Source organism: Pygocentrus nattereri, chromosome 14 (assembly GCF_015220715.1).
Source record: "Pygocentrus nattereri isolate fPygNat1 chromosome 14, fPygNat1.pri, whole genome shotgun sequence".
NCBI lineage: Eukaryota > Metazoa > Chordata > Actinopteri > Characiformes > Serrasalmidae > Pygocentrus > Pygocentrus nattereri.
Window position 1 is genome coordinate 22,029,121 of NC_051224.1, and position 24,837 is coordinate 22,053,957.

At 40.7% G+C, this 24,837-nt stretch overlaps 1 protein-coding gene across 2 annotated transcripts; it reads left to right on the top strand.

Moving 5' to 3' along the window:
- Positions 1–3,356: 3,356 nt before the first annotated feature.
- On the top strand, positions 3,357–14,255 carry emc10 (ER membrane protein complex subunit 10). Of its 2 annotated transcripts, XM_017710371.2 has the most exons (8): positions 3,357–3,494; positions 4,574–4,640; positions 5,841–5,953; positions 7,317–7,430; positions 8,152–8,336; positions 9,492–9,582; positions 10,798–10,900; positions 14,005–14,255. In XM_017710371.2, exons 1-7 carry the CDS (start codon positions 3,402–3,404, stop codon positions 10,882–10,884), a joined length of 750 nt encoding a protein of 249 aa, XP_017565860.1. In that variant the 5' UTR covers positions 3,357–3,401; the 3' UTR covers positions 10,885–10,900; positions 14,005–14,255. The 2 variants fall into 2 exon arrangements, with proteins under 2 accessions (XP_017565860.1, XP_017565859.1); XM_017710370.1 differs by lacking the exon at positions 10,798–10,900.
- Positions 14,256–24,837: the final 10,582 nt, after the last annotated feature.

Sequence of the window (24,837 nt, forward strand, 5' to 3'; positions counted from 1 at the left end):
TTGCAAGGAGGAATGGGCAAGAATTTCAGTCACTAGATGTGCAAAGCTGGTGGAGACATACCCTAAAAGACTTGCAGCTGTAATTGCAGCAAAAGGTGGCTCCACAAAGTATTGACTCAGGGGGGCTGAATACTTTTGCACGTCACACTTATTAGTTTTTTATTTGTAAAAAATGTTTTGATTCATGTATAATTTTCTTTCCACTTCACAATTGTATACCACTTTGTGTTGGTCTTTCACATTAAATTCCAGTGAAATATATTTATGTTTGTGGTTGTAATGTGACAAAATATGGAAAAGTTCAAGGGGTATGAATACTTTTGCAACCCACTGTATGTGTCCATATTTCTATATTGTGCTCTATTTACACAAAGTTAGGATAGTAGTTCATCATTTATGTTGAAAAGGCTAAATTTTACGCTGCTGCACTGACGTTGAACCGTGTGCTGCACTGGGTCGGTATGTCCAACAGGTCAAAACAAGCTCAAAATAATGTGACCGCTGTGCCCTGATTGGTGTTCTTGCTTTGCGCTTCTTTCAGTTTCAGAGGAGTAAATAGTCAGATATCTGACTTTGAAATGTAGTGGAGTGAAAGTAAAAAGTCGCCCAAAATGGAAAAACATCAGTAAAGTACAGATACACAAAAAAACTACTTAAGTACAGTAACTAAACACATTTACTTTGTTACTGTCCACCACTGAGAGGGAGGGCCTTGGGCTGAAGAGCTGAGATGTTTGATTGCTCTGGTTTTTTTTCCATTGTATCTACACATAAAGTCAGTAAGAAGTGAGGCTGAGAATCATTAAATATGAAATCAAGCTTTATTGGTCTCACACACACAGACAAATGCAGATGTATAACGTTCAGTGAAACGTTTATATGACAATCCATAAACCTGAAAAACAGAATATACTCAAAGAATAATATAGAAGTGGAAAAAGAATATAAAATGTAATAGTATATGGATATAATAAGATATAAGCATCTGTTTATGTAAAGTGCAGATGTGTGCACATGTATGTAAACCAGCAGGAGGTGGTAGAATGAAAGGGGTTTGACAATACAGGGAGATTCACTCAAAAGAGGCCCCTAATATTCTGTTGTAACTCCTTGTTAGGATGAAGCAATCTGAATAAAAAAACACGCTACATTGACGTATGTGTAAGCCATTGCATTACGTGCAATGCTGGAAGTGACCTCCAGTTTCTGCCAGACACATGATGAGGTACAGGGGTCTGGATCTGGAAGCTGCAAACGGAGGTTAAATGTCATGATGGCTGTCCAGCGCCTGCCTCATTGCTCTGACATAGGGACATGCTGGCTTGTTTGAAGCTCCTTATACTGCGAAACTCATTGCACATTGTTTGGTTCACATTGCTTCGTCCTAGAGGGAGTAACTACAGAATATTCAGGGCCTCTTTCAAGTGAATCTCTGTGTATTATAAATACTTAAAGATATAGCCAAATGTATTGTGTATGGAGTGTATGGGTATTGTGTAGTAGTCCAGTTAAATGTGTGTGTGGGGGTATAAATAGTCCTAGCTGTTGTCCTGATTGAGGGCCCACATGGCCTGCGGGATTAAGCTTCTCATTTTCTTGGCGTTGGCCTTCAGGGAGTTGACCATAAAAGACAGAAATGTCCATTGCTTATGCCTTCAGGAACAAGTGTGCATCTTATTGCATGGATGCTAATAAGACTATATAATTTGATATTTAATAACAAATCATTTTTAATATGCAGTAGCATACTGAAGAAATTTGATCAGTCCTGTAAAACTATCAAATTTCAATGCCCAGCGCAAATGATCAGGCAGATCTGTATTTTATTTGACTGAGGGAAAATTCAGTCAGTCTAAATCTGGACAGCTCTGTCTTAAAACACACAGAGAGAGAAAAGAGCACAGAATTTAGGAGACTGAAATCAGTAGCATGACAGTCTGTGACATCGGCCTGGACTACAAACAGGTAGAACTGAAGAGTACTTTACATTGCTTAGACGTGCCATGTACAGACTTTAAAATCACAGGGCTGAGATCACCATAAAGATTAACATATAAAGTATCAATTAAATCTGAAAAGCCCATACATTGTCACTGAAGAGACTGACGTAAGATAGATAACATACTTGTATGACTTCATATACCTGTTTTATTTATTTATTTATTTATTCATTCATTTATTTATTCATTCATTCATGTGTGGACTGTCCTTTTATTTTCATAGGTTCAGTATAAATCTGTATCTTTAATTCTTCAAAGATGTAACTGGAGCTGCACATTTACATGATTGATTGAATAAAAAATGTAAAAAAAAAAAAAGTATAAACAACTGAATTATGCAAAAAAATTACATAGAAAGCATCAATTAAATGTGAAAATCCCATACATTGTCACTGAAGACCAGGCCAGTGCAGATGAGCTGGCCAGTTTGTCTGAATCCGATCTTCACCGTCTTTCACCCACATGTTGAACATTATCCTCCAAAGAGCCACTGAGTGATTCACTACCACCCTCTGCTGTCAGTGGCAGAGCAGATTAAAATCTTTTTTATTCGCTAGCAGACAGGCTGGGTTTCTATGTATTAATAAGAAAACCCATGTGATTTAATTTAAAATTTCAGTTAAATAAAAAAAGCTTTCTTAGTCAAAATGTAATATTGTATAGAATTACTATATTCCATATAATACGATATAGTAACTATATAATATAAAATTTAGACTCCAATTTTCCTGTTTAAATTTGTCCATGAAAACATTACACATTCTGGTACACACACATACCAAACAGCAGGCACTGAATTCATAACCATCTCCTATAATAACTTTCTGTGAAGGAGCTTTTAGAGGTGGACGTCTGGTTCCTATCACCAGCACTGTTAACAGCTCTGACTCAGCGAGTTTCTCCTGAACAGAGCGTTTCACACCAAACCCCTCTGAATGACTCTGTTTACAGCTGGCACTGCTTTGAGCAACACACATAATATACCTGAAGGACTTTATATTCCTGTTAAATGTATTTTATTTTATTTTTATTTATTTATATATTCATTCATTCACTCATGCGTGGACTGCCCTTTTATTTTCATAGGTTCGATATAAATCTGTATGTTTAATTGTAACTGGAGCGGCACATTTTCATGATTGTTAAAATAAAAATAGATTTTAAAACGTCTAAACAACTGAATTACGGTGAAATTCGGCGAAATTCCCATTTAAAGGTTTGTCTGTTGGCCAAGCTTTATGAAATACCATTTATTGTGAAATAAATGCCCTTGTTCTTTATTAAAGGTCTAAATTGAATTCTGAACTATTAATATTGGACGTCTTGTTTTGCTTTGGTCTTCCAAAATAACTCTACTTCCGTCTCGTACGTGAAGTGTTTCCTGTGCCGAGTGCGGACGGAATGGCTCCGCTCAGCTCGTCGTTTATAGCGATCATTTCCATCAGTATTGTCGGCTTTTACATGCAGTTTGGAGACTGTAATAATGGCCGAAGGGTGAGTGGAGGTTGTCTGTGATTAACTGGGTGCTAACCGTTAAACTCTTGCTGTGTAACTGTAGCGACGCTGAGGTCGGCTTGGCTTCCTATTCAGCGGCTTCGTCTTCGAATTTTTCCGTTCCACCTTAAACGGTGCAGCAGTAACTGCGACAGCTCAGCCGCCGGAACACAGCAGCTGCTGGATCTTTAACTGCTCAGCGTTTAAACGGAATATTTGAAATAGGGTTGTGGGTACTTGGCGCCTTGCAGTCGCCGCCAGCCTCTACCTGGATTAGCAATACAAAGAAATGTCTTTCTGTGTGTATCACATTTTTCTGTAGGGTCACAAATGCGATGAATCATATACAGCCGTAACGTTCTGACCACCTCCTCGTTTCTACACTCACTGCCCACTTTATCAGCTCCACTTACTGTATAGCTGCACTCTGTAGTTCTACAGTTACAGACTGTAGTCCATCTGTTACCCTGTTCTTCAGTGGTCAGGAGCCCCATGGACCCTCACAGAGCAGGTACTATTTGGGTGGTGGATCATTCTCAGCACTCCAGTAACACTCATGTGGTGGTGGTGTGAGTGGATCAGATACAGCAGTGCTGCTGGAGTTTTTAAACACTGTGTCCACTCACTGTCCACTCTATTAGACACTCCTACCTTGTCGGTCCACCTTGTAGATGTAAAGTCAGAGATGATAGCTCATCTGGTGCTGGTTGGTCATCCTCTAGTCCTTCATCAGTGCCCACAGGACGCTGCCCACAGGACGCTGCCCACAGGATATTTTTGTTTGGATTAACTATTCTCAGTCCAGCAGTGACACTGAGGTGTTTAAAAACTCCAGCAGCACTGCTGTGCCTGATCCACTCAGACCAGCACAACACACAGCTGGAGCTGATAAAATGGACAATGACTGTAGAAACAAGGAGGTGGTCAGAATGTTATGCCTGATTAGTGTGTATTTATATACAAAGCGCCTCTGCTTTGTTGTTCTTCTTGTGGTTCTTTAGTTGAACAGACTCTCATTGCTCTTCAGAAGTGTGTACCTAGCTGTGTGCTGACTGAATTTTGACTGTGAATCTCTGCAGGTGGTGGACAACGTGGAGTCAGACATAACCGGGTTCTCTGTACCACTGGAGCACTCATTTGAAGTGGGTGAGTAAGAGTTTGATCCAGCCAGAGAGAAGCAAAGGGGTCTGTACAGTCACAGCACATGTTTATGTCTCAGAACCAGGACTGGGCAATATGACAATATTTAGAGTTATAAATTTAAGTCCCAATATGTCTCAAAAAGCATGTCTGAGTATCTTGTTTATATCTTTATAAACACTTCCCAACTGCATGTTTGATTACAAAGACAGCAAGGCCCAGTCTCATTCACCCCTCGTTCCTACCACGTGGCCCTTATCGTTCCATTTTGGAACAATATTCACGCTTCGGGGTAGGATGTCCCATTTGTTGTTGAGAGAGAGTGGTAGGGTGAAGTGTTGGGGCTACATGACCCTCCAAACAGAGTATAATGATGTCTGGTAGCTAGCCAGCTAAATTTCCCATTCCACCTTAAATGGTTCAGCAGTTCTGAATGAAACTGCTACCGTTTGTAGTGGAATGGGACAATTGGAACAAGAAGCTGGCGAATAAATGACTTCAGCTTTGCATTACTGGAGAATTAGGGGTGGGTGATAAATAATTGCCCCCCTCTTTGAAGACATATGATTCCCTAAATGTAACTAAAGCCCAGCAGTGAGGAGCTGAACTTTACCCTCCTCTGCTGTCACTGCAGACTGGCAGGGTCGCCTACAGAGCAGCGCTAGTAGCCGTTAATGAACTACTGTTGTTTATTATATGAGGTTCCCATTTCACAGAGGAGGACCTTAACCACTACACCTTGTAACTCAGTTCCAAGAGGCAAGGTGATCCTCGGAAACAAGAGGTAGGGGTGAAAATAAGAAATGGGATTGGGCCCATAATTACTTCAGTGTTTGGATTTAGTGCAGCTCAGTATATAAAATGTTAAATACAAATATGTGGATTCAGAAAAATATCATGACTTACCCTGTATAAGGAAATCTTTTGAGCTATGATAATATTGCATTTTTGCCATATCACCCAGCTCTTCTCTGTTCAAAGATGATGAGCGGGTTTGTTGAGGAACGGGAATATTTCAGAATAATTTTTACCACCTCCAGTTCAATTTGTTTGGTGTTGCCCTGCTCTAACACACCTGATTCAGCTCCAGAAAGACTTAACCAATGGCTAATTATGTGACTTGGTTGCTGAAGAACATGAACCTGTGCAGAGCAGGTAGATGAAGGACTAGAGCTGGTTGAGAGTAATTGTGATATTTCTCTTAAGATGATGTGCCAAGGTTTCGGGCTCGTGGGAACATACAGCTGAAGGCCGGCAGAGAGAACGGTGTCTTTCTCTCTCAGGCGCTGCTCTCGGAGAAGGACAGGAGCTTACTGAAGGTAACGACCCCTGTTCAGAACATACAATGTGTTTATACATACATATAAAAGAGACTTAAGGAGTAATTCTGTAAAAAATGAAATGTATGCAGTTTTACCTTCTCACCCAAAATGTATTCGATCAGTCAAGACATGTTTGGTGTCTGAAGTTTGCTTTTTTGGTTTTGCGCTAGAGCTCCTAGTGTAGCCAACAAGTAATACAACCTTATGTGTAGTGCAGTTCAAAGGTTTGTAATCAGACATAATAATCACTGTTATTTTATTCAGTAATAACAATGTAGACTGAAGCAGTTGTAATAATTATCCTCTAAATATCTGTGGTCAGATATCTGGTCAAATTTTCAATGGCCTAAGGTTTTATTAGTTATTTAAGCAGTAGAACACAAGAGGGAGTGTGTTATCACCAGTAACATGACGGCTGTGATTCGGTCGCTGTAGATCATCGCAGCCATGATGTTATTGGTGATAACACACTCCTCGAGTGTTCTGTGGCTTAAATAACTAACAACACCTTAGAACATTGAAAATTTGACCAGAAAATGCCAAGATATTTAGAGGATAGTTATTAATTATTTGTTTAAGAAATTAATGAACTGTGCCATGAACACATTTAATATTCACAGTTCCTTCCGCCAGTTTTTGTCTCCTTAACCAACAGCTTGTTGCTACAGCCGAGTAACAAGCTGCACCCACTCACTGCACAGCCAGCCGTTCATTCTCCAGCTCCTTACACTAAATTCCTAAACTTTCATCACCACTGAGCAGCTTTTCAGTCAGCAGCTATGACAGAAGAACAGCTAAATAACCTGGAATCAGCCCGAAGTTAACCCAATACCATTTGCCAAATGTGTAGTCTGACCAAATCAGACTGAGCCATAACTGCCACAATATCAAGTTCAGCTCAGTTTTGTCATTTTTTGCCAGATATATTGGTGAATTCAGACTTTTGAATGGTAGTCTACCCCAGTCTGCATAGTGCAATCTGCAAGCCTAAACCCTCCACACAGCAGCCTGGGATTTGATTTTCTGCTCAGGCAAAGTAACTAAACTGTACTAATAAAGAGGCCTTGGGCAAGACTCCTAATTTTGCATTCACCTACCTTTGTAAATGTAATTAAATATCACATTGCTCTGGATAGGAGTGTCTGCCAAATACTTTATCTAAATGTAAATTTAGACAGACTTGCCTAAATTTGTTGAGTAATCTCTAGTAGACTAGTGTTGGTTCTGACTCTGTGACATGCTGTTGTCTATAAACATGGACAAAAACACAATTTAAGAAGCAAACTTCAGACATCAAACACTTTAAAGATGAGTATGTTGTGTGTTTGTTGAGTCTCTGAACTGATGTTTCTGTGGTCAGGACGTTGCAGCGGTAGATGGACTGTACAGGATCCGAGTGCCCAGGGTTTCCCTGCAATCCGACAGGCAGACAGACAGACAGTTAGAGGGCTACCTCACCGCCTTCATCAGAGCTGTAGGTCTACAAACCATCTAATTTGTATTTTTACATTTTTTACAAGTATGTTTGCAGACGCTGAAGTGTTGTTGTTGTTGTTTTTATTACCGATATGTGTGGCAGAGTGTATGACCTGATGTATATTTGAATACATTCAAAACCCTTTTTCATTTCTAATTGTCCTTAAAAAGGATAAAAACGAAGCCTTTTTCAGTAAATTTGAGTTTTTTTTAAATGTGTTTAAGCTTAAATAAGTACTGATCGCTTTACAGTCCATAAAGAAAAGCAGCACATGTACACCTAACCTCGTGTTTAACCCCACCTATTCACACTGACGTTTTAAAGAGTGTTTCAGCCTGAACTGTTGTTGGAATCAGGTGCAATACAAAGCAGCCAATCAGGACAGAGCTAATTTACATACACCAGTCTTAGGCACAGTATCAAAAACACAGAATCTGTTTGATTCTAAGGCATAAAGGGGTTCAAAAATGGTCATGAATTATGTCTGTGTCTAATGTCATGAGGGAAAAGTGTAGAATATGAGCCATTTTAAGGAACTGGATATTTATCTATGTACATTTAATATATATTTATAAATATGTTTACATTTTTCTAAGGATTTTTTTCAAAATGAAAGTGAACAGCCAGTAGGAAAAATAAGTAACTGGAAATGTAGGTTCAATTGAAAATAAAATCTAAATAAATGCCTTTTTAATGCCTTCCCTCTTTCCTGCTTTAGTGCTCTCTTGTGGAGTCCCACCTCAGTGATGTCATTACTTTGCACACTGATGTCAGCGGCTACCTTATAGGTGTCTCTATAGTAACCGTGCCTAGTGCATGCCGGGGGGCGGAAGTCGAGGACGAGGTGGACCTGGAAATTTTTAACACAACAATCGGTGTAATGGCACCAGTTAACGCACCAGCGTGAGTAAAACACACACACAAAAGTCTTTGCTGTCTTAGAACGCTACGTTTTTATATCTCTGCCTCTTTATTTCTGTATAACACACAAGTCAGGAGCATCTCTCACACATTAACCGAGTGCATGCATCGATCAATCCAAGTGAACCTGTCTCATGAAGCAGGTTCAACATAGACAGGTATTTCAGCTTCACAAAAGCTACCAAACTGTGCAAGGGTCAGTGCTGAGTAATAATGTAAAGCTCTGACCTCAGAGATTTGATTCAATTACGATTTTGTAGGAAATGATTCAGTGCATTATTAACTCTGACATTTTACTGATTCAATTTGATTCAGTTGTTTTGGTGTTAATCATTTTTAAAAATACACTAAAATGCAATGTGAGTAACTGTTTATGGAGTAGAGGTTTATAGACATTTTATATAAATTATATATATCATAGACACACACACACACACACACACACACACACACACACACACACACACACACACATATATATATATATATATATATATATATATATATATATATATATATATATATATATATATATATATATATATAAAAATATAATATGATTTTTACATTTGAAAATAGCTAAAGAATTTTATTTTGCCCAAAAATGAGCAAGCACTTTCTTTATTGGTATTATAATCAAATCTCATCAGTTCTACTGGGTGATTCACTCTAAAGAGGCCCCAGATATTCTGTTAAACTCCTGATGAAGCAATCTGAACCCAAAAACTACACTACGTACCCTTTACGTATGTGTATTCGATTGCATTACATGCAATGCTGGAAGTGATCTCCGTTTTCTGCCAGACACATTTTGACGCAGCGCTCCATGTTCCTGAATGTATTGGCAAGCATTGGAGTGGTTAAACATTGCAACGGCTGTCCGGTGCCCACCTCATCACTCTGACACAGGGGCATCCCAGCTTGTTTGAAGCTCCGTGTCCAGATTGCTTCGTCCTCGAGAGAGTTATTACAGAATATTCGGGGCCTCTTTCTAGGGAATCTCCCTGTAGTATTCTGAAATCAATGCCTGTGAATCACTGCTTGCAGATCAGTGGTGCATCTCAGTACATTATTTTTACACTAAGCGCAGAGAAATGGAGCTGATTTTAGAGCCTTTCCCACCTGCTGTTTCTGTAGCCCAGAGACGGCTCTGTATATTGAAAAAATGGAGCAAGAAATGGACAAGAAGGGAAAACCTCAGGAGCAGAAATCCTTCTTTGCCAAATATGTGAGTATTTGCATCTTTCACAGTGTGAAGAGTATGTGATGAATATTGAGAAGTAAATGGCATCCTAATCTTTTAAGGCCGCTGGGCCTTTTTATCAAACTCTTGCACTAAGAAATGGATCTTTAAATGTAAATGTGCTCGTTGGGAGCGAGTTTTTAACAACCTGTGTGTTCTGTTAATTTGTCATTCATCCCCGATTTCACCCCATTTTCACGTCATGACTGTTTGCATTCCTGTCTGTGGAGTTATGACTGTACTGAGTCTGACTGTCTTAGTTTTAGCTTCAATGTTTGTGTTTGGTTTGTGCTTTCGTTTTGGCCTTTGTGGTGTCTGTGACTGTGTGGTTGTTTTCTTGGCTCTGACTGGCTTGTGTGCTCTGTGGTCACTTCCTCTTGCCTCAGCTAAAGCCCAGAGCACGCTGACCCAACATTCTCCAACATTCTTCAACAAACATCTACAAGATTGTTGGGAGTCTAGAAAGTGCCCCCCCCCCCTCCCTTTACACAAAGGGTGGGCAATACAGCAAACTAACATTGCGATACTTGAAGCTGTTTTCATGCTGTATGACTACATCACAGTATTATTTTAGATTGGATAGAATCAACTAGCAAAGCAGTAGCGCCACATTAAAAAGAAAAGGCTGTGATTTCAGAGTTTGAAAAAAATGAACAATTTAAGAACTTTTTACTCAAAACTAGGATTGTTTCTTGTAAAATCTCTTTCAGGCTGAAGTCTTGACGGCTTCTCATTCGCCACTTTCTTGTTCGAATTTTCCCGCTCCACCTTAAATGGTTCCTGAGGTGCCAGCATGTAACGGCAGCACCATTTAAGGAGGAACGGGAAAATTCGAACAAGAAGCTGATAAATGAGAAGCGACTTCATCCTCGCAGCTTTTTAGGGTTTGACAGTCTTGTTGCAGTTTAAACGTATCAGGAAACCTTATAAGTGCAAATAAGTCCATTCGTCTCCAAATTATCTTTTCGTTAGCTACTAGTTAGGCAAGATTGTCTGCTTTGACCAGCAGTCTTCACACCAACCCTGATGGAGAATGTTCAGCTGCTCTGCACTGAGCTGAAAGCCCAGACTAACTCCCAGTGTCCTGTGTGGATCTTCCAATCATCACTAACCTTCCTGCCCCTGACTGAGCTGAGGTTTTAGTGTATGTTGTGTGCTGTGCTGCGTGTTTACTCTGTGCTGGTTTGTGCTGTGTTCCAGTGGTATTTGATTCTGGGAGGTGCAGTGTTCCTCATGGCCACCAGTTCAGCACAGCCCCCAGCAGGGGGCGCCAGAGAGCAGAGCTGATTCCCATGCATTTCAAGTACTGAAGTCTCACTATAGCTTATTTGGTTACTGTCACTCCTCTGTTCACTTCACACGGTGTGTGTGTGTGTGTGTGTGTGTGTGTGTGTGTGTGTGTGTGTGTGTTCTTAGGGATGGGACGGTGTGATGGGATGGTCACAATAATATCAATGGCCAAAATGAGAATTTACTGCAGATTTTTAAAATGCACAGTAAATTCTTAGTTCTGCTCTTCAGTAGTTTGTTAAACAAGTGTGTACTATTTTTCTGTAATAGCAGAATCTCCCAGTCTTAAATAATATAATTACTGGAGCACTAAAGGTTGGGCCTATCCCAAATTCCTTATGGTGCTGTGTTCTGTCAGTGGTGTCTTATTTTCTTTTTTTTCATTATTTCTCTTCATGTTTTGTGGTATTTTAGTAATAAAGTTTAGGTTTGGATACATTACATACATGCTGACGTTAGTTTAACCATGTTTAAGCAGGGAAGTCGCCCAGCTAACCTGGACACCAGGGGTTGGATTTAACGAAAGGGTTTTAAGAAAGAAACATTTTCTTACCTTCATTCTGAAGAAAGGAGTTACAAAAAATTGGTACACTCTGAATAACTTAAGAATTCTCTTTTTAAAAAAAAACAAACTATTTTCTTAAGAAGGATTCTAAGAGCGAGTGCTATTCCTGAAAACAATATGTTCTTAAATGTTTTCTTAAGCTAACGAGAGCCTCATACTTGACTTAGGCTGTAAGAGTTGATGAGGTGAGTGTCTACATTTATCACAGGTGCTGCCTCTGCTGCTCCTCATCCTTATCGCTCACTTTCCTATGAGGATGTTTTCCTCTTGGCTGTTTCTTGCACCATCACCTCCAGTTTTTGTTTGCTAATTTTTTTAAACGCTCGGTTCCTCAATTCTGCTCCTTTTGGATTGAACTAATAGAAATAACAGTTCTGAAAAATACAAATTAAAAATGTATCTCATCATTTATGGGAAGCTGTCAAATGCAACACAGCCTATAAGAAAACAATCAAGATCTTAACATTTTAAGGAAATTGTTTATTTTAAGAGAATATTTGAGAACTAAAGTTTTTTTTTTTCTTTCAGGAATTACATTTAAGAGCATGCTTGGGAACGTCTTAAGTGTTTATCTTAAGAACCTTTGCAGTTTTTTCTCTAAGAAAGCTTTCGTGAATACAGTCCCTGCTTTCCAGGACCATAATTACCTGCTTGGTCTCAGGTTTCCTCCTTATGAATCATAATTGATGCTGTCTGAGTCATGGGTCTTCCAAAAAACCATGGGTACTCAAAATTGCCCAATATTTTCATCCAATAGATATATCAGCCGAGCTCTAGTAGGCTATTTACTTCCAATGTGGCTATTTTAAGACATTTATATATAGATAATAATAATCATACAGAGCTGTCAATTATTAAAATAATCACCAACATGGGGTTTTATATGCCAGTATATCTTTAAAACCGGTAACCATCCCAGCCCCGTTGTGTTTCTGTGAGGGTGTGTGAGTGCGTGCTTGTGCACATATGAACTGGGTGGGTCCTCTCGTTGAATTTCACATTCTGTGTTGCTTTGCTTGCTTACGTTTGTTTGTTTAGTGTCCTGTTGGGTCATGATCAAATGAACAGTTCTCTCACTGAGGGGAAATCACTGAGCATCACCAGTAATCCTGAGTACTTGTAAATATAAGGGGTGGGCGATATCGTCTTGCAGGCTTTTCTAAGTATATAAGTATCATCTGTATTTAAACACTGACCAGCTGCAGGCTTCATTAAAAGCAGGGCTACCAGTTGGTGAAGATCTCCTGACATTTTGTCAGAAGGTTTGAAAATCTCAAATGTGCCAGGAGGCACAAAGAGCAGAGTTTATCTGGATGTAGTGCAACACAGTAGCAGCGTTCCAAAGCCTAGGCTGCAGCCGAGGTAGTGCGGGTCTTCGGTAGGACTGTCCTATGAAGACTCCTCCTTAGTAGCCTATTGGTCACACAAATGGAACAGTCCTAAGGAGGCTGCGTGGTGACATCACCAAACTCGTGAGGGAACTTCACAGAAACGGACCAGATGATCTTATGTAGTACGATAAACTACATATCGCTGCTGACGGAAGAAAACCTCGTATCTTCCTTTTTCACTCACACACACACATTTTCTAAGCTGCTTCTCCCTCAGGGTTGCGGGGGTGTGCTGAAGCCTATCACAGCGGCCATTGGGTGGAAGGCAAAGTAAAGTGGGTAAAAAAGTAAATAAAGTAGGTTTCTTCCTTTTTCCTGTAAAGTTATCATTTTGAAGATAAGAGGTTTTCTTCCAACAACAGCGATACATAAATATATAAATAAAAATAAATGAGTAAAATACGACATATGGACGAAAGCTTTAATTAACCAGTCATTTTACACTTTATAAGGTAAAGAAGAAACTTACATTTTAAAACAAGCTCTACTCCAACGGCTCAGTTTTCCAAAATTTGTGCACAGAGAACTGAGAGTAACCAAAGGCCTGGAAAGAAACATCTGTTGTGTCCTTGAAATCACTCCAAACATAGGCTGCATTTCTAGGCTGTATACGAAGGGTCTTTTACTGTAGAACCACCTGCTATGCCTAGGCTTTGGAACGCAGATACTATGTGAAACACTGAATAAAGCCCATAGCATTTTATAGCGCTGTTTAAATGGTGAAAATGTGTCTGTTACAGTTTCTCAAACCAAATATTAAAACATTGAGAATCATGACAGTCTTCATTAACAGTGATCTCGCCCACCCTAGTCGTGACTGTTCATATGACGCAAGATCATTCTTATGACCTTCTTTATGTTGCTTACCTCATTAATTTGCCTTCGCTGTTCAGTCTCATCACTCCTTCTTTCTCTCTCCCAGAGGTATAAGAGTACTTGGCGAGAGAGAGGATAAAAAAGGAAGGATGACGCTGAAGGTGTTCTGCTCAGGGGAAACTCCCCACTCGGTTAATCAGATCGCTTGCCAAATCACCTAATCTGTGATTCCCTCGGCGTGTTTTAATGATCTTTTCCCCCAGTGAAGGCTTTGCTGCAGACATAAGCTTTGACTTTCTTCTTCTTCTCTCTCTCGTTCTCCTTTTCTCCCTTCGTCCTCACTAGTGGATGTATATCGTACCCCTCGTTCTGTTCCTGATGATGTCAGGAGCTCAGGATCAGTCTGGAGGCGGAGCTGGTGGAGGATCAGGCAATGGCGGTGGACGATGATTACCGTGGTAATGGGAACTCTTGGCTGGCAGTCATCCAGTTGTACATAATAATTTAACTGATATTACATTAACATTGTTAAATGTGGACATACATGCCACTCGTGCATTTGTAAAAAATAAAAATGATGTTAGGTTAATGTAGAACTGCACTGCTAGTTTGTGTTTTTACTACTGATTTATTGAATAAAATGTGTTGTAAATTATCTCTCTGTCTATAAATTACTTGTTTTCCTGGGATAAGCCAAGAGCACAGTAGGCTATATTTATAAGTAGTCACACAAAATTGTATTTTTTGATCTGGTCATTGGTTCAGGCCTTTTTCTTAATCCAGTCGTGCATTAACACAGTCCTCCTTAACCAGTTACAGGGTGTACTTGCACTATATAGACAAAAGTATTGGGACACTACTCCTAATTATTGTGCTCAGGTGTCTCAGACACACTCATTGCTACCAGGTGGGTAAAACCTAAGCACATAGCCTTGCAGTCTCCCTTCACAAACACTGTCAGTAGAGGGTCACACTAATGAGCTCAGTGACTTTAAACATGGCACTGTCATAGGATTCCACTTCTTGTGAAATTTCTGTCCTGCTAGATCTGCCCCAGACAACTGTAAGTGCTATTACTGTAAAATGTGATTGTGAGTGGTGTAAAGCACCACCACTGGACTCTGGAGCAGTGGAAACTTATTCTGTGGAGAGATGAATCACACTTCTCTAGCTGTCAGTCTGATAGATGAGTCTGGGTTTGGTGAATGCCAGAAGAACGTTACCTTCCTGACTGCACTGTGCCAGCTGTAAAGTTTGGTGGAGGAGGGATAATGATATGGGGTTGTTTTTCAGGGGTTGATTGATGCCCCTTAGTTCCAGTGAAGGGAATAAGTAATACCTTAGCTGACCAAGACGTGGGAAATTCTGTTCCAGCATGGCTGAGCCTCAGTGCATAAAGCAAGCTCCATAAAATCATGGCTGGGTGAGTTTAGTGTGAAAGAACTTGACTGGCCCTCACAGAGCCCTGACTTCAACCACATCAAACACCTTTGGGTTGAACTTGAACAGAGATTGAGAGCCAGACCCTCTCGTCCAACATCACTGTCTGACCTAACAAATGCTCTTCTAGATGAATGGGCAGAAATTCCTACAGGCACTCTCCAATATCTTGCAGAAAGCTTCCCAGAAGAGTGGAATCTGTTAGAGCTGCAAAGGAGGACCAGCTCCATATTAATGTCTATCAATTTAAAATGGGATTCATAAAAGCTGTAAGTGTGATGTGTAGGTTTCCCAATACTTTGGCCCACTGTTGCCATATGTATGCAATTCCCATTTCAACACGCCACTCTGATGTGCGACACCCCTTTGTTACATAAGTGTCCACTTGTGGAAGTAGGGGACAGCGAAGAGCAGATTATTTAATCAGTTTAGCAAATTTAACGTCATTGTTTTGAAGTCCCTGCTGAAAAAGGACTGTTACAGCCATCAAATGCATTTAAAATCAGCTACTAGTCTCCTGTTACACCATTAGGGTCCTTTACATTGTTATATCAATCCAATAAAAAGCCAAAACACATTACAAAACCATCAAGAACCAACAGACTCATAATGGTTTCTGTGGGTGTTTTCAGCAGGAATGTCAAGCATTTTCCTGCTGTGGATTAGAAACAGATTTGTCTTGCATGTTTTAAGTGGGTGCAAAAAGTCACAATGGTTTCTAGGTTCAGCTGCTGGAGTTGACGCTTGTGTTCACTTGAACCCTCCAAGGGGTCATCTAACACTTCACTTGAACTAATAAAGTGAAGGAGGGGACATGATGAGGCCAAGGGGACGAGGAATGTTTAAAAACCAGTATTGAAACAAGAAGATGAACTCCCAGGGTCCTTAAGCAGGACCCTTATATTCCCTGCTGGAGACGCACATTTTAACTCCCTGTAGTTTGGAATCACCCTTAAATTGTCTGACCCTGATAACAATTTACAGATTTTTACTTCCTTTCTTTAGTTGCACATTGTAAACTAGTAAATCCTTTTAATCTAGCACTGAGTCAGCAACAACATTTTCTATAAAAGTATTTTATGTCAGTAAAATTTGTGTGTTTGTTTTCTAAAATAATATTCTAAAATCTTTTTGAGGAGATTAAAAACTAGTTAGTGCTTGTATGCAGGACAGTAATCTGGGTGGTCCCAGGGTGAACCAGCAGTGCCAAACAGTCAAAACCAGTGGATCAATATATGCTCGCTGTCTGGGGAGTGTCCTGTGTGGTGCACTTTTGTAGGGAGCTTCTAGGGAGATTGGAATAGACCTCTGATATCGTGTCATGCTGTAGTCCTATATTAGGAACTCCACTACGGGAGACATGAAGAGCCCCTGACCGCTTTTGTTTACCACAGGGCAGCGATTTCTGAAAATGGCCTTTATTTTTGTCATATAGAAATCCTGCTTAGGCCTGGAGTTCTAAATATGGGCAGGACACAGACTACAGAATGACCTCACAACACAACTTCAGAAGTCTATATCTACTGCAGCTGAAATACTGTCCTGTGGGACTGTCCTATAAAGACTCCTCCTAAGTAAGCAGCCTATCGTCCACACAAATGAAACAACACTACCAAAACTTGTAGAGAGGAGAATTCCCACTCTGCAATGTCTTCTGGGTTTCTCAAACACTAGAGGGCGCTAAGTCCAAAATGAATGGTTGATATGGAGCATTTGAGTAAAATCATAGTTTGTAAATGCTTAAACACTTTTAATGTAAAAGAATACAATAATTTCCTGAAAACAGAACACCATAAAACATTTTAACACCGCTGTTATATTTTTAAGAGCTTTTAAATTCGAGCTATAGGAGTTTACAAGGGTGTCTCATGTAGGTCCATGACATCAGTGAGCGTGAACAGCCAGTAACGCTCTAGCAGTAATGTCCGACTCCTGCTGCCCACAACCCGTTAACTGTAGAAAAAAGGAATACATGGGTAAGATTTCTTTTTTTGTGTGAAATGCATTCTTCTACTTTCTAAAACTAAAGAAATGTTCTGTGAGTGATTAGAAATTATTTTAACTTTTTTGTTTTGTTCTTTGTTTTTACTTCCATTCATTGACTCGCTCGCGGGCGCCCTCTGCTGTTTAGCAGTCCTGTTTTTGATATAACGTGGGAAATAAGAAGTGGCCAGGATCCCCATAAACTCTGAAGCTCTGGTGTGGTAATGTCGCCAGAGTGGCGCCAAGCTCGTGAGAGAAATGGTGAGAGAAAATGGAGATGTTCTTATGTAGTACGATAAGCTACATATTTACAAATACTTCTAAATAAAATATGATGTTTGGACAAATTCTTCAATTAATCAGTGATTTTACACTTTATAAGGTTGTAGAGATGAATTCAAAGATCTGAACAACTTACATTTTAAAACAAAATCTGCTCCAACAACTTTGTTTTCCGTTATTTTCATTATATTGTTTATTTCCTTTTGCATCGTTCTTGCGCAGTGAACTGTGGCTAACCGAAGGCTGGGAAGGAAACATCTGATGCATCCTTCAAATCACCCAGAACGTGGGCTGCGTTTCTACGTGGATCCTTCACTTTGGAACGGCCTGCTATGACGTAGTGGCCGTAAAATGCAGCCTAGGCTTTGGAATGCAGCTATTGTCAGAGCTGGTTTTTGAGAAGCCTGGCCACTTCCTATTTCCCCCGTTATATCAAAAACAGGACTGCAAAACACCAGAGGGTACCTGTGAGGGAGTCCTCAATGACTGGGTGAGAATAGAGCTAAATGACTAAAAATGGAAAATTAAAATAGTTTCTAATCATTTACCCAGAACCTTTTAGAAAGTAGAAGGACACATTTCACTAAAAAACAAAGAAGAAAATCTTATGGTTCCTTTTTTCTACAGCAAATGGGTTTTGACCAGCAGGAGGCTAACATTACTGCTGCTGAGTGCTGATTGGTTGGTGGGCGGAGCAGCTCATTGGCTGTTTGCGCTCACGGATGTCATGAATGTGCATGAGTTGCTGTTTTAAACTCCTATAATTCGAGTTTAAAAGCTCTTAAAAATATAACAGCAGTGTTAAAATGTTTTGTGTTTGTCAGAAATGTATTGCTTTCTTTTACATTAAAAATGTTTAAGCATTTCTAAACTGATTTTGCTCCAATGCTCCATATTAACCCAGTCCTTTTGGACTTGCTCGGTGCGCCCTCTAGCATTTGAGAAACCCGGAAGACATTACAGAGCAATAATTCTCATCTCTACAAGTTCTCTCCCTGTGTCTTGTTGCTGAATGATAAAAAAACAAATTTGCGTGGGGCCCCCTGGTGGATCGGGGTCTCTAAGCAACTGTTTGTATGTCTGAAAGCAAGAAACATCCCTGGATCCTGTGGTTCCTAACAGTGTTTAGCATGCCAAGTTAAAGCAAACACTTGGTAGTGGTTTGGTAAAGGTGTGATTGTACTCCATCAGTTTAACTGGAATAATTACACAGTCCACAACTCCTACAGGCCTAAACACTGGGAGAGCTTTATTTACTTAGATTAGATACTTTACCATTGGGAATTTACCATTGGGTTCCCCACTGGTTTCTGTACTGCACTCAGTGTTTCACAGACAGAATGTCCTAGAGCCTCGTTCAGAGCCTCTGTGCAGCTATCTTTGTCATCTGTCAATCACTGGGGGCTCGTATGTGTGTTTTTCTTGGGTCAGTGTGTGTGTGTGTGGCTTTGGCAGTGTGCATAACTGGTGTTATGAGGCTCATGCTGTAGATCTCTCTGCTGCTGTAAAAGCCTCGACCACACATGCACACCTTCTCTGAAAGACCTGCAGGTCACTGACGGCTGTTACTTTCAGCTTTAATCACTCACTGTCAGCCTCCTCTCATTCTTGGCCTGGTCATTCTGGCTTTTTAAATGCGAGGCACCTCAGGGCTCACCACACCACAGGCCTGTAACTGACTCACTGACTCACTCGCATAAGCCCAGTCCTAAAGAGCCCACAGGAGGAAACATAAAAAAGAGATCTAGTTAATATCTCTGTAGTTTCTCCTGGACAACAGTGGAGATCAGATGGAAAGAGTCTGGAGGCCCCATGTCCTTACATTGTTCTTAACTAAACTAGCAGCTTGACCACTCATCTAGTTAACTAAACTAGCAGCTTGACCACTCAACTACTTAACTAAACTAGCAGCTTGGCCACTCAACTTGTTAACTAAACTAGCAGCTTGGCCACTCAACTTGTTAACTAAACTAGCAGCTTGACCACTCAACTAGTTAACCAAACTAGCAGCTTGACCACTCAACTAGTTAACCAAACTAGCAGCTTGACCACTCAACTAGTTAACTAAACTAGCAGCTTGTATTTAAGCAATAGAACCTGAGAGAGAGTGTGTTATCATGAAATAACATCACAGCTGTGATTTGGTCAGTCATGATGCGTTATAGCGATAACACACTCCTCAAGTGTTCTATTGCTTTTATACACCGGTTTAATAAATAAAGTAAGAGATTCATAAACTGGGCCGTGAACGCTGCGTTTAATATGTTTTGATGTTCGCAGTTCCTGAAGCCAAATTATAGCTCCTTAATGAGTGGCTTGATGCTACATCTGAGTAACGAGCTCCGACCACTCACTGCACAGTCGGCAGTTCATTCTCCAGCTCCTTACACTAAATTCCCAAACTGTCGTCACCACTGAGCAGCTTTACTGCTTTTATTGGGTCAGTTTTATGGCTCAGTCTGATTTGGTCAGACTCTGAAGATCAGACTCCACGTTTCGTGAATGGTACTGGGTTCATTTCTGGCTGATTCCAGGTTGTTTAGCTGTTCTTCTGTCACAGCTGCCACTGAAAAGCTGCTCAGCTGTGATGAGAGTTTGGGAATTTAGCGTAGTCTCATCTTCAGAGTCTGGCCAAATTGGCTGTTGGTCAAATGTGATCTTAAAAGTGTTCGTTTTCTGTTTGTGGCAAAGTAAGAAGTAAAAATGTTCAAGTGGCTTCAGCGTCTCCTATAGCTATCAAAGTTGTTGCTTAGCAACAGCATCTCAGCGGAGTGATACCAGAGCCGGTTTATGAGGAGCCTGGCCACTTCCTATTACCCTGGTTATAACACAAACAGCAGAGGGCGTTCGCGAGTGAGTCCTCAATGAATGGGAGTAAATAGAGCTCCTTGGCTAAAAACAAACAGTTAAAATAGTTAATAATCACTTGGCCAGAACATTCCCAGAAGAATGTCTTTCACTAAAAAAGCAAAGGAAACTCACCTATATTTTTCATTTTTTCTATAGCAAATGGGTTTTGGGCAGCAGGAGGCGGGCTTTACTACCGAGCCTGATGATCAATTGGCAAGCAGAGCAGCTCATTGGCTGTTGGCATTCACTAACATCATGAACCTAGATGAGGTGCCATTTTAATCTCCTATAACTCGAGTTTAAAAGCTCTTACAAATATAAGATCGGTGTTAAAATGTTTTATACTGTTCTGTGTTCAGGAAATGAATGAATTCTTTTACACTAAATAAATAAACTATGATTTTGCTCAGATGCTCCATATCAACCCATTCACTGAGAAAACCGGAAGACATTGCAGAGTGGGAATTCTCCACTCTGGTTCTCTGGTGATACCATCACGGAGCCATAACATCATGGGTTTATTCCCGCATGGCCGGAACTAACTCTTGTATAAACTTTATTATGACAATAACAATAATAAGTTAGATAGTTTATCATCACTGTTCACAAATGATTATGATAATAGTATAGTTACTAGGTTGTCTAATATTTTAAAATATATCCTTTATAGAGAAATCAGCAGTAAAATACTGTAGATTTATTTTGTGGATATTATTATTATTATTGTTATTGTTATTATTATTACTACTATTATTATTGTTGTTATTATTGGTGGTGGTAGTGTTATTATGACAGGAGGTCAGACAAAGACAGATCATTCCGCTCATCTCTGTTCTCATAAATCTCCCAGCCTGTCAGTAAAGGACCAGCTGTTGTCATGACGACGGATTCCACTCAGGGGCCCCGCTGCCAAGGATGCAGCTGCAGCTCAGAGTGAAGCCATGAAGCGCTCAGAGTTTTAACAGAGGAGACTGAGCTTTAGAGCTTTAGAGACCTCATCCTCACCTCCTAATATGAGAAAAAACTTTGGCTTCCAAAACATCAACAGTTCATGATGTGTCTGTAGGAGACTGTACATGTGCTACATGGCCAAAAGTATGTGGACACCCCTCCTATTTATGGAGTTCAGGTGTATAAAATCAAGCAGTAGAGTGAGTCGTACTGAAGAGCTCAGAGGACTTAGTCATTGCATATTGATTTATTCTGAAGAGCAAATATATGTTTAAGCATCTAGGTACACTGTTTTTGTGAATTAGCTTTATGCATTTCACAACTTTCTGCTGAAAATCTGCAATCGGCTCTGATTCAGGTTTCAAGTGATGGGGATTGATGGAGGTCTACATAATCATTTTTTTCAATTCCCATTTCCAAAAATCAAAACAGGGAAGGAACTGCAGCAAAAGAAATAGTACATTTGCTACATTCACAATATAGCTTTATGGTTTATGTTTAATGACAAGGGATTTTGATATTGCAACTTTCAGCAAAGAAAGAAAAGCAGGAAACATAGGAAGTGCTGTTTTATTGTACCGGCAGCAGTTGAGGGGCATGACACACCCTCCCTGGACCGATTTAAAACCCCCAACATGCTGCACTACTAATGTCCACTCATTGACAACAGTTTACAAGAAATTAGTCCAGCGCTTTCCCAGGGGCTCCATGTGGCCACTGCCAAACTAACCAATTGCTGAATGCTACACAGCCCCCCCGTTCAAAGGTCCAAACCGCCTTGGGGACCTACAAAGAGTCTGAGCAGAGTCCCTCGGGTGTGCGGAGGCACACTGCAGCCCCCTGCCAAGTTTCTTCGCAACAGGGGTTTCAAAATGTTCACTGCCTCGGCAAAATGAACATGTTGCAGCGCACACTCTCTCATGCCAATCCTAATTGGGGCCACCTCCTCTTCCCTAGGGTTTGTTGTGGTTGATGCTACCAGGCTCCTACACGGCTCTGCCAGTAGGGCCTTGCGGCCAGCCGTTGCCAGGTGTCCCTGCTGGCCCTTGTCCAGGACTCCCTGCTACCACCTCTTTTGCCATCCTCCACCAGGCTCTACTGTTGGTCCTGGCTACATTGCTGTCATCTTCATTGCTCATCTTTGCTATGCTGCTTCATCTTTTGCAGTCTTCATCAGGGGTCCTTCTTCTTTGCCAACTGTGTTTGAGTTTGTGATGTTGCCATTCTTCTTCAGTCCACTGGGGGAGTGATCCTACTTCTGACACCAAATGTGGCGTCTGGCAAGGAAGGAGATACAGGAAACATAGTGCTTTCAGGAAAGGCTACTTTATGGAATTGGCAGCATTAACCCCAACACGAAAAAGAGGCCGGGGTAATGCAGGATGGCATGACACACAGAAGGTTAGACACACACACACACACACACACATAAAGTCCACCTGTCCTGAACCAATTTAACACCCCCAACATGCTACACTAACATTGTCCACTCAACTATTTTCAAGAAAAAGTCTCTCTCACTGGGTGTCTTTCCAGACTTATACAGTATTTTTGAAAATTTGGTGGAATTCCCATTTCATGATAAAGCAACAGTTACTGAGTTACTGTATATTGTGTTTTTCTGTGAAGGAGCCTCTCACTGATCACTCACTCATATAATTTTGCATTGTTCTTCTTGTCCCCATTACTCTTCAGAGCAAAGTGACACCCATGTTAAGTGCTATGATGTAGCACTGCTGTAAATCAAGGGACCCACAGCAAGAGGCAGGAAAGGACTTAGGACACAGTTGTTACCATATCAGGCAGGCGGTGTCAGTTAATGTGGAGGTAAGTAAAGGTAGGAGAACATATATATTACAGACAGTCCAGAGACATCTCAGTTGTCCTTTTGTCCATGTTGCTGAACATTCATTCTAGACCAGTAGTTTTCAGCTCCAAAAACGTTCTGAGCAGCATCTCCAGCAATTTGCAGAAGAAGTGAGGCAATAAGGGTCCATCTTTATCTTTGTATGAGCCAATTTCCCTGACAGACAAACATTATCTGCTCTAGATAATAGCATTAGAAATTCATTTAAAGTGGCAGTATTTACTAATATCAATTAGTGCAGTAATACCTTTACATACAGTTCCTACACTTTGTTTGAACTATTTTGTAAAAGAAGCCGGCTTTGTTCGGAATAATCCAAGTAGTAAGCAGAATCATAGTCAGATGATCTTAATGCTGAAATTGTGATGCGCGTAATGATGGATGAAATTTGGTATGAGGAACACTTTGTCCCTGCTCATAAATGGTGTGTGGAGGGAACAGGGTGGGGTGATGAAGTCTGGATGGGTCAAATAAATTAATCACAACAAATATCATTTTATTTATGGCCTCCATGGCCTTATGGCTCTCCTCAGGCTCACTTTCCGCCTCCTCGGTCACTTGATGGCCGGTTTGATATCTGATCTATTGGCCGTTCACTCATTTATAACCTTATTACATCCAGGCCGTGACATGAGGGCTTCCGCAGCGGCCAAAGTCAATATGAGCTGGACCTGCTCATAATGCAGCCACAGGTCTAGCCAAATTCATCCGTCAGACGCAGCGGGGGAGTGCTGGGAACGGGATTATCCAGACCTTAAGTGGCTCTGATGTGACCATGGCTCCCGTCCCGTACGTCTAGTTTATCTTACTTTATCTCTCCGTCCACATGCGGGGGCTAAAATATTGCACCGTTCTTAGCAAAGCTGCTCTGATTCATGTTGCTTTGGTTACATAACGTGGCGCACAACATGAAAGGCGTGCCGGAGAACAACTCGGTCATTTTCAGAGGAGTGTTTGAAGCACGACAGCGATGTGAGATCAGCATGGGACCCCCAGTATGCCCCTGGGAGCTCAGAGTAAATCATCCTGTCTTACATTGGACTTAAGTGCATGTGTATATATATATATATATATATATATATATATATATATAGTCAGTGGGTGTTTTAAAGCTATTTAATGTTCTATAACTGCATGTTGGATCATTTTCCGGTTTCTTTTCGATGAGTTGATATCAATACAAACGTTCTGCTGCAAAGCACTACATAATGCATTTCTAAGACAATGTGTGCGCATGTATTTATCTCTTTGTGGGGACCAAATGGAACCTGGATATCAATACAATTTGTTACTTTGATTAAATAATGATGTGCCATTGCACACACTGCATGTCCATGTGCATGGAAATGTGCATGTATGTATTTATCTCCTTGTGGGGGCCAAATATTGCCAGAAAACACAAAGCCCACAAACATAGCAGTTGTGGGGACACTTGGCAGCTCTTCCTCCCTCCAAACTACATCTTTTACTAGATAACATGAAACACAAAAGCCAAAAGCTGATCGTCTGCTTGCTGAGGTTGAGGTTAGGGGGCTTTTGGTGGAGCACAGCAGCAGCACCCCTCAAAGAGCCCAGCACACGCTTGTGTGCATGTGTGTGTGCACATGCAACATAACTGGAGTGTGTTCATGTGTCAGTTTACTCTTTTAGAGGAAGACAAGTTACCAGAGTTTCAGTTGACGGGATTAACCCCCTGGACACCATCGTATCCAAGTACACACGCCCATAAACACACATCCCCCCACCCCCACCCCCTTTTCCAGAGGGAATAAGAGGAGCCCTGAGGAGGCTGAGGCTCACAGGAC

Excerpts from the sequence above, each read along its gene's own strand:
- emc10 (XM_017710370.1), top strand. The coding sequence starts at position 3,402 with ATGGCTCCGCTCAGCTCGTCGTTTATAGCGATCATTTCCATCAGTATT. Across the intron at positions 4,641-5,840 it reads GGAGCACTCATTTGAAGTGG|ATGATGTGCCAAGGTTTCGG; the intron begins GTGAGTAAGAGT and ends ATTTCTCTTAAG. Across the intron at positions 8,337-9,491 it reads GCACCAGTTAACGCACCAGC|CCCAGAGACGGCTCTGTATA; the intron begins GTGAGTAAAACA and ends CTGTTTCTGTAG.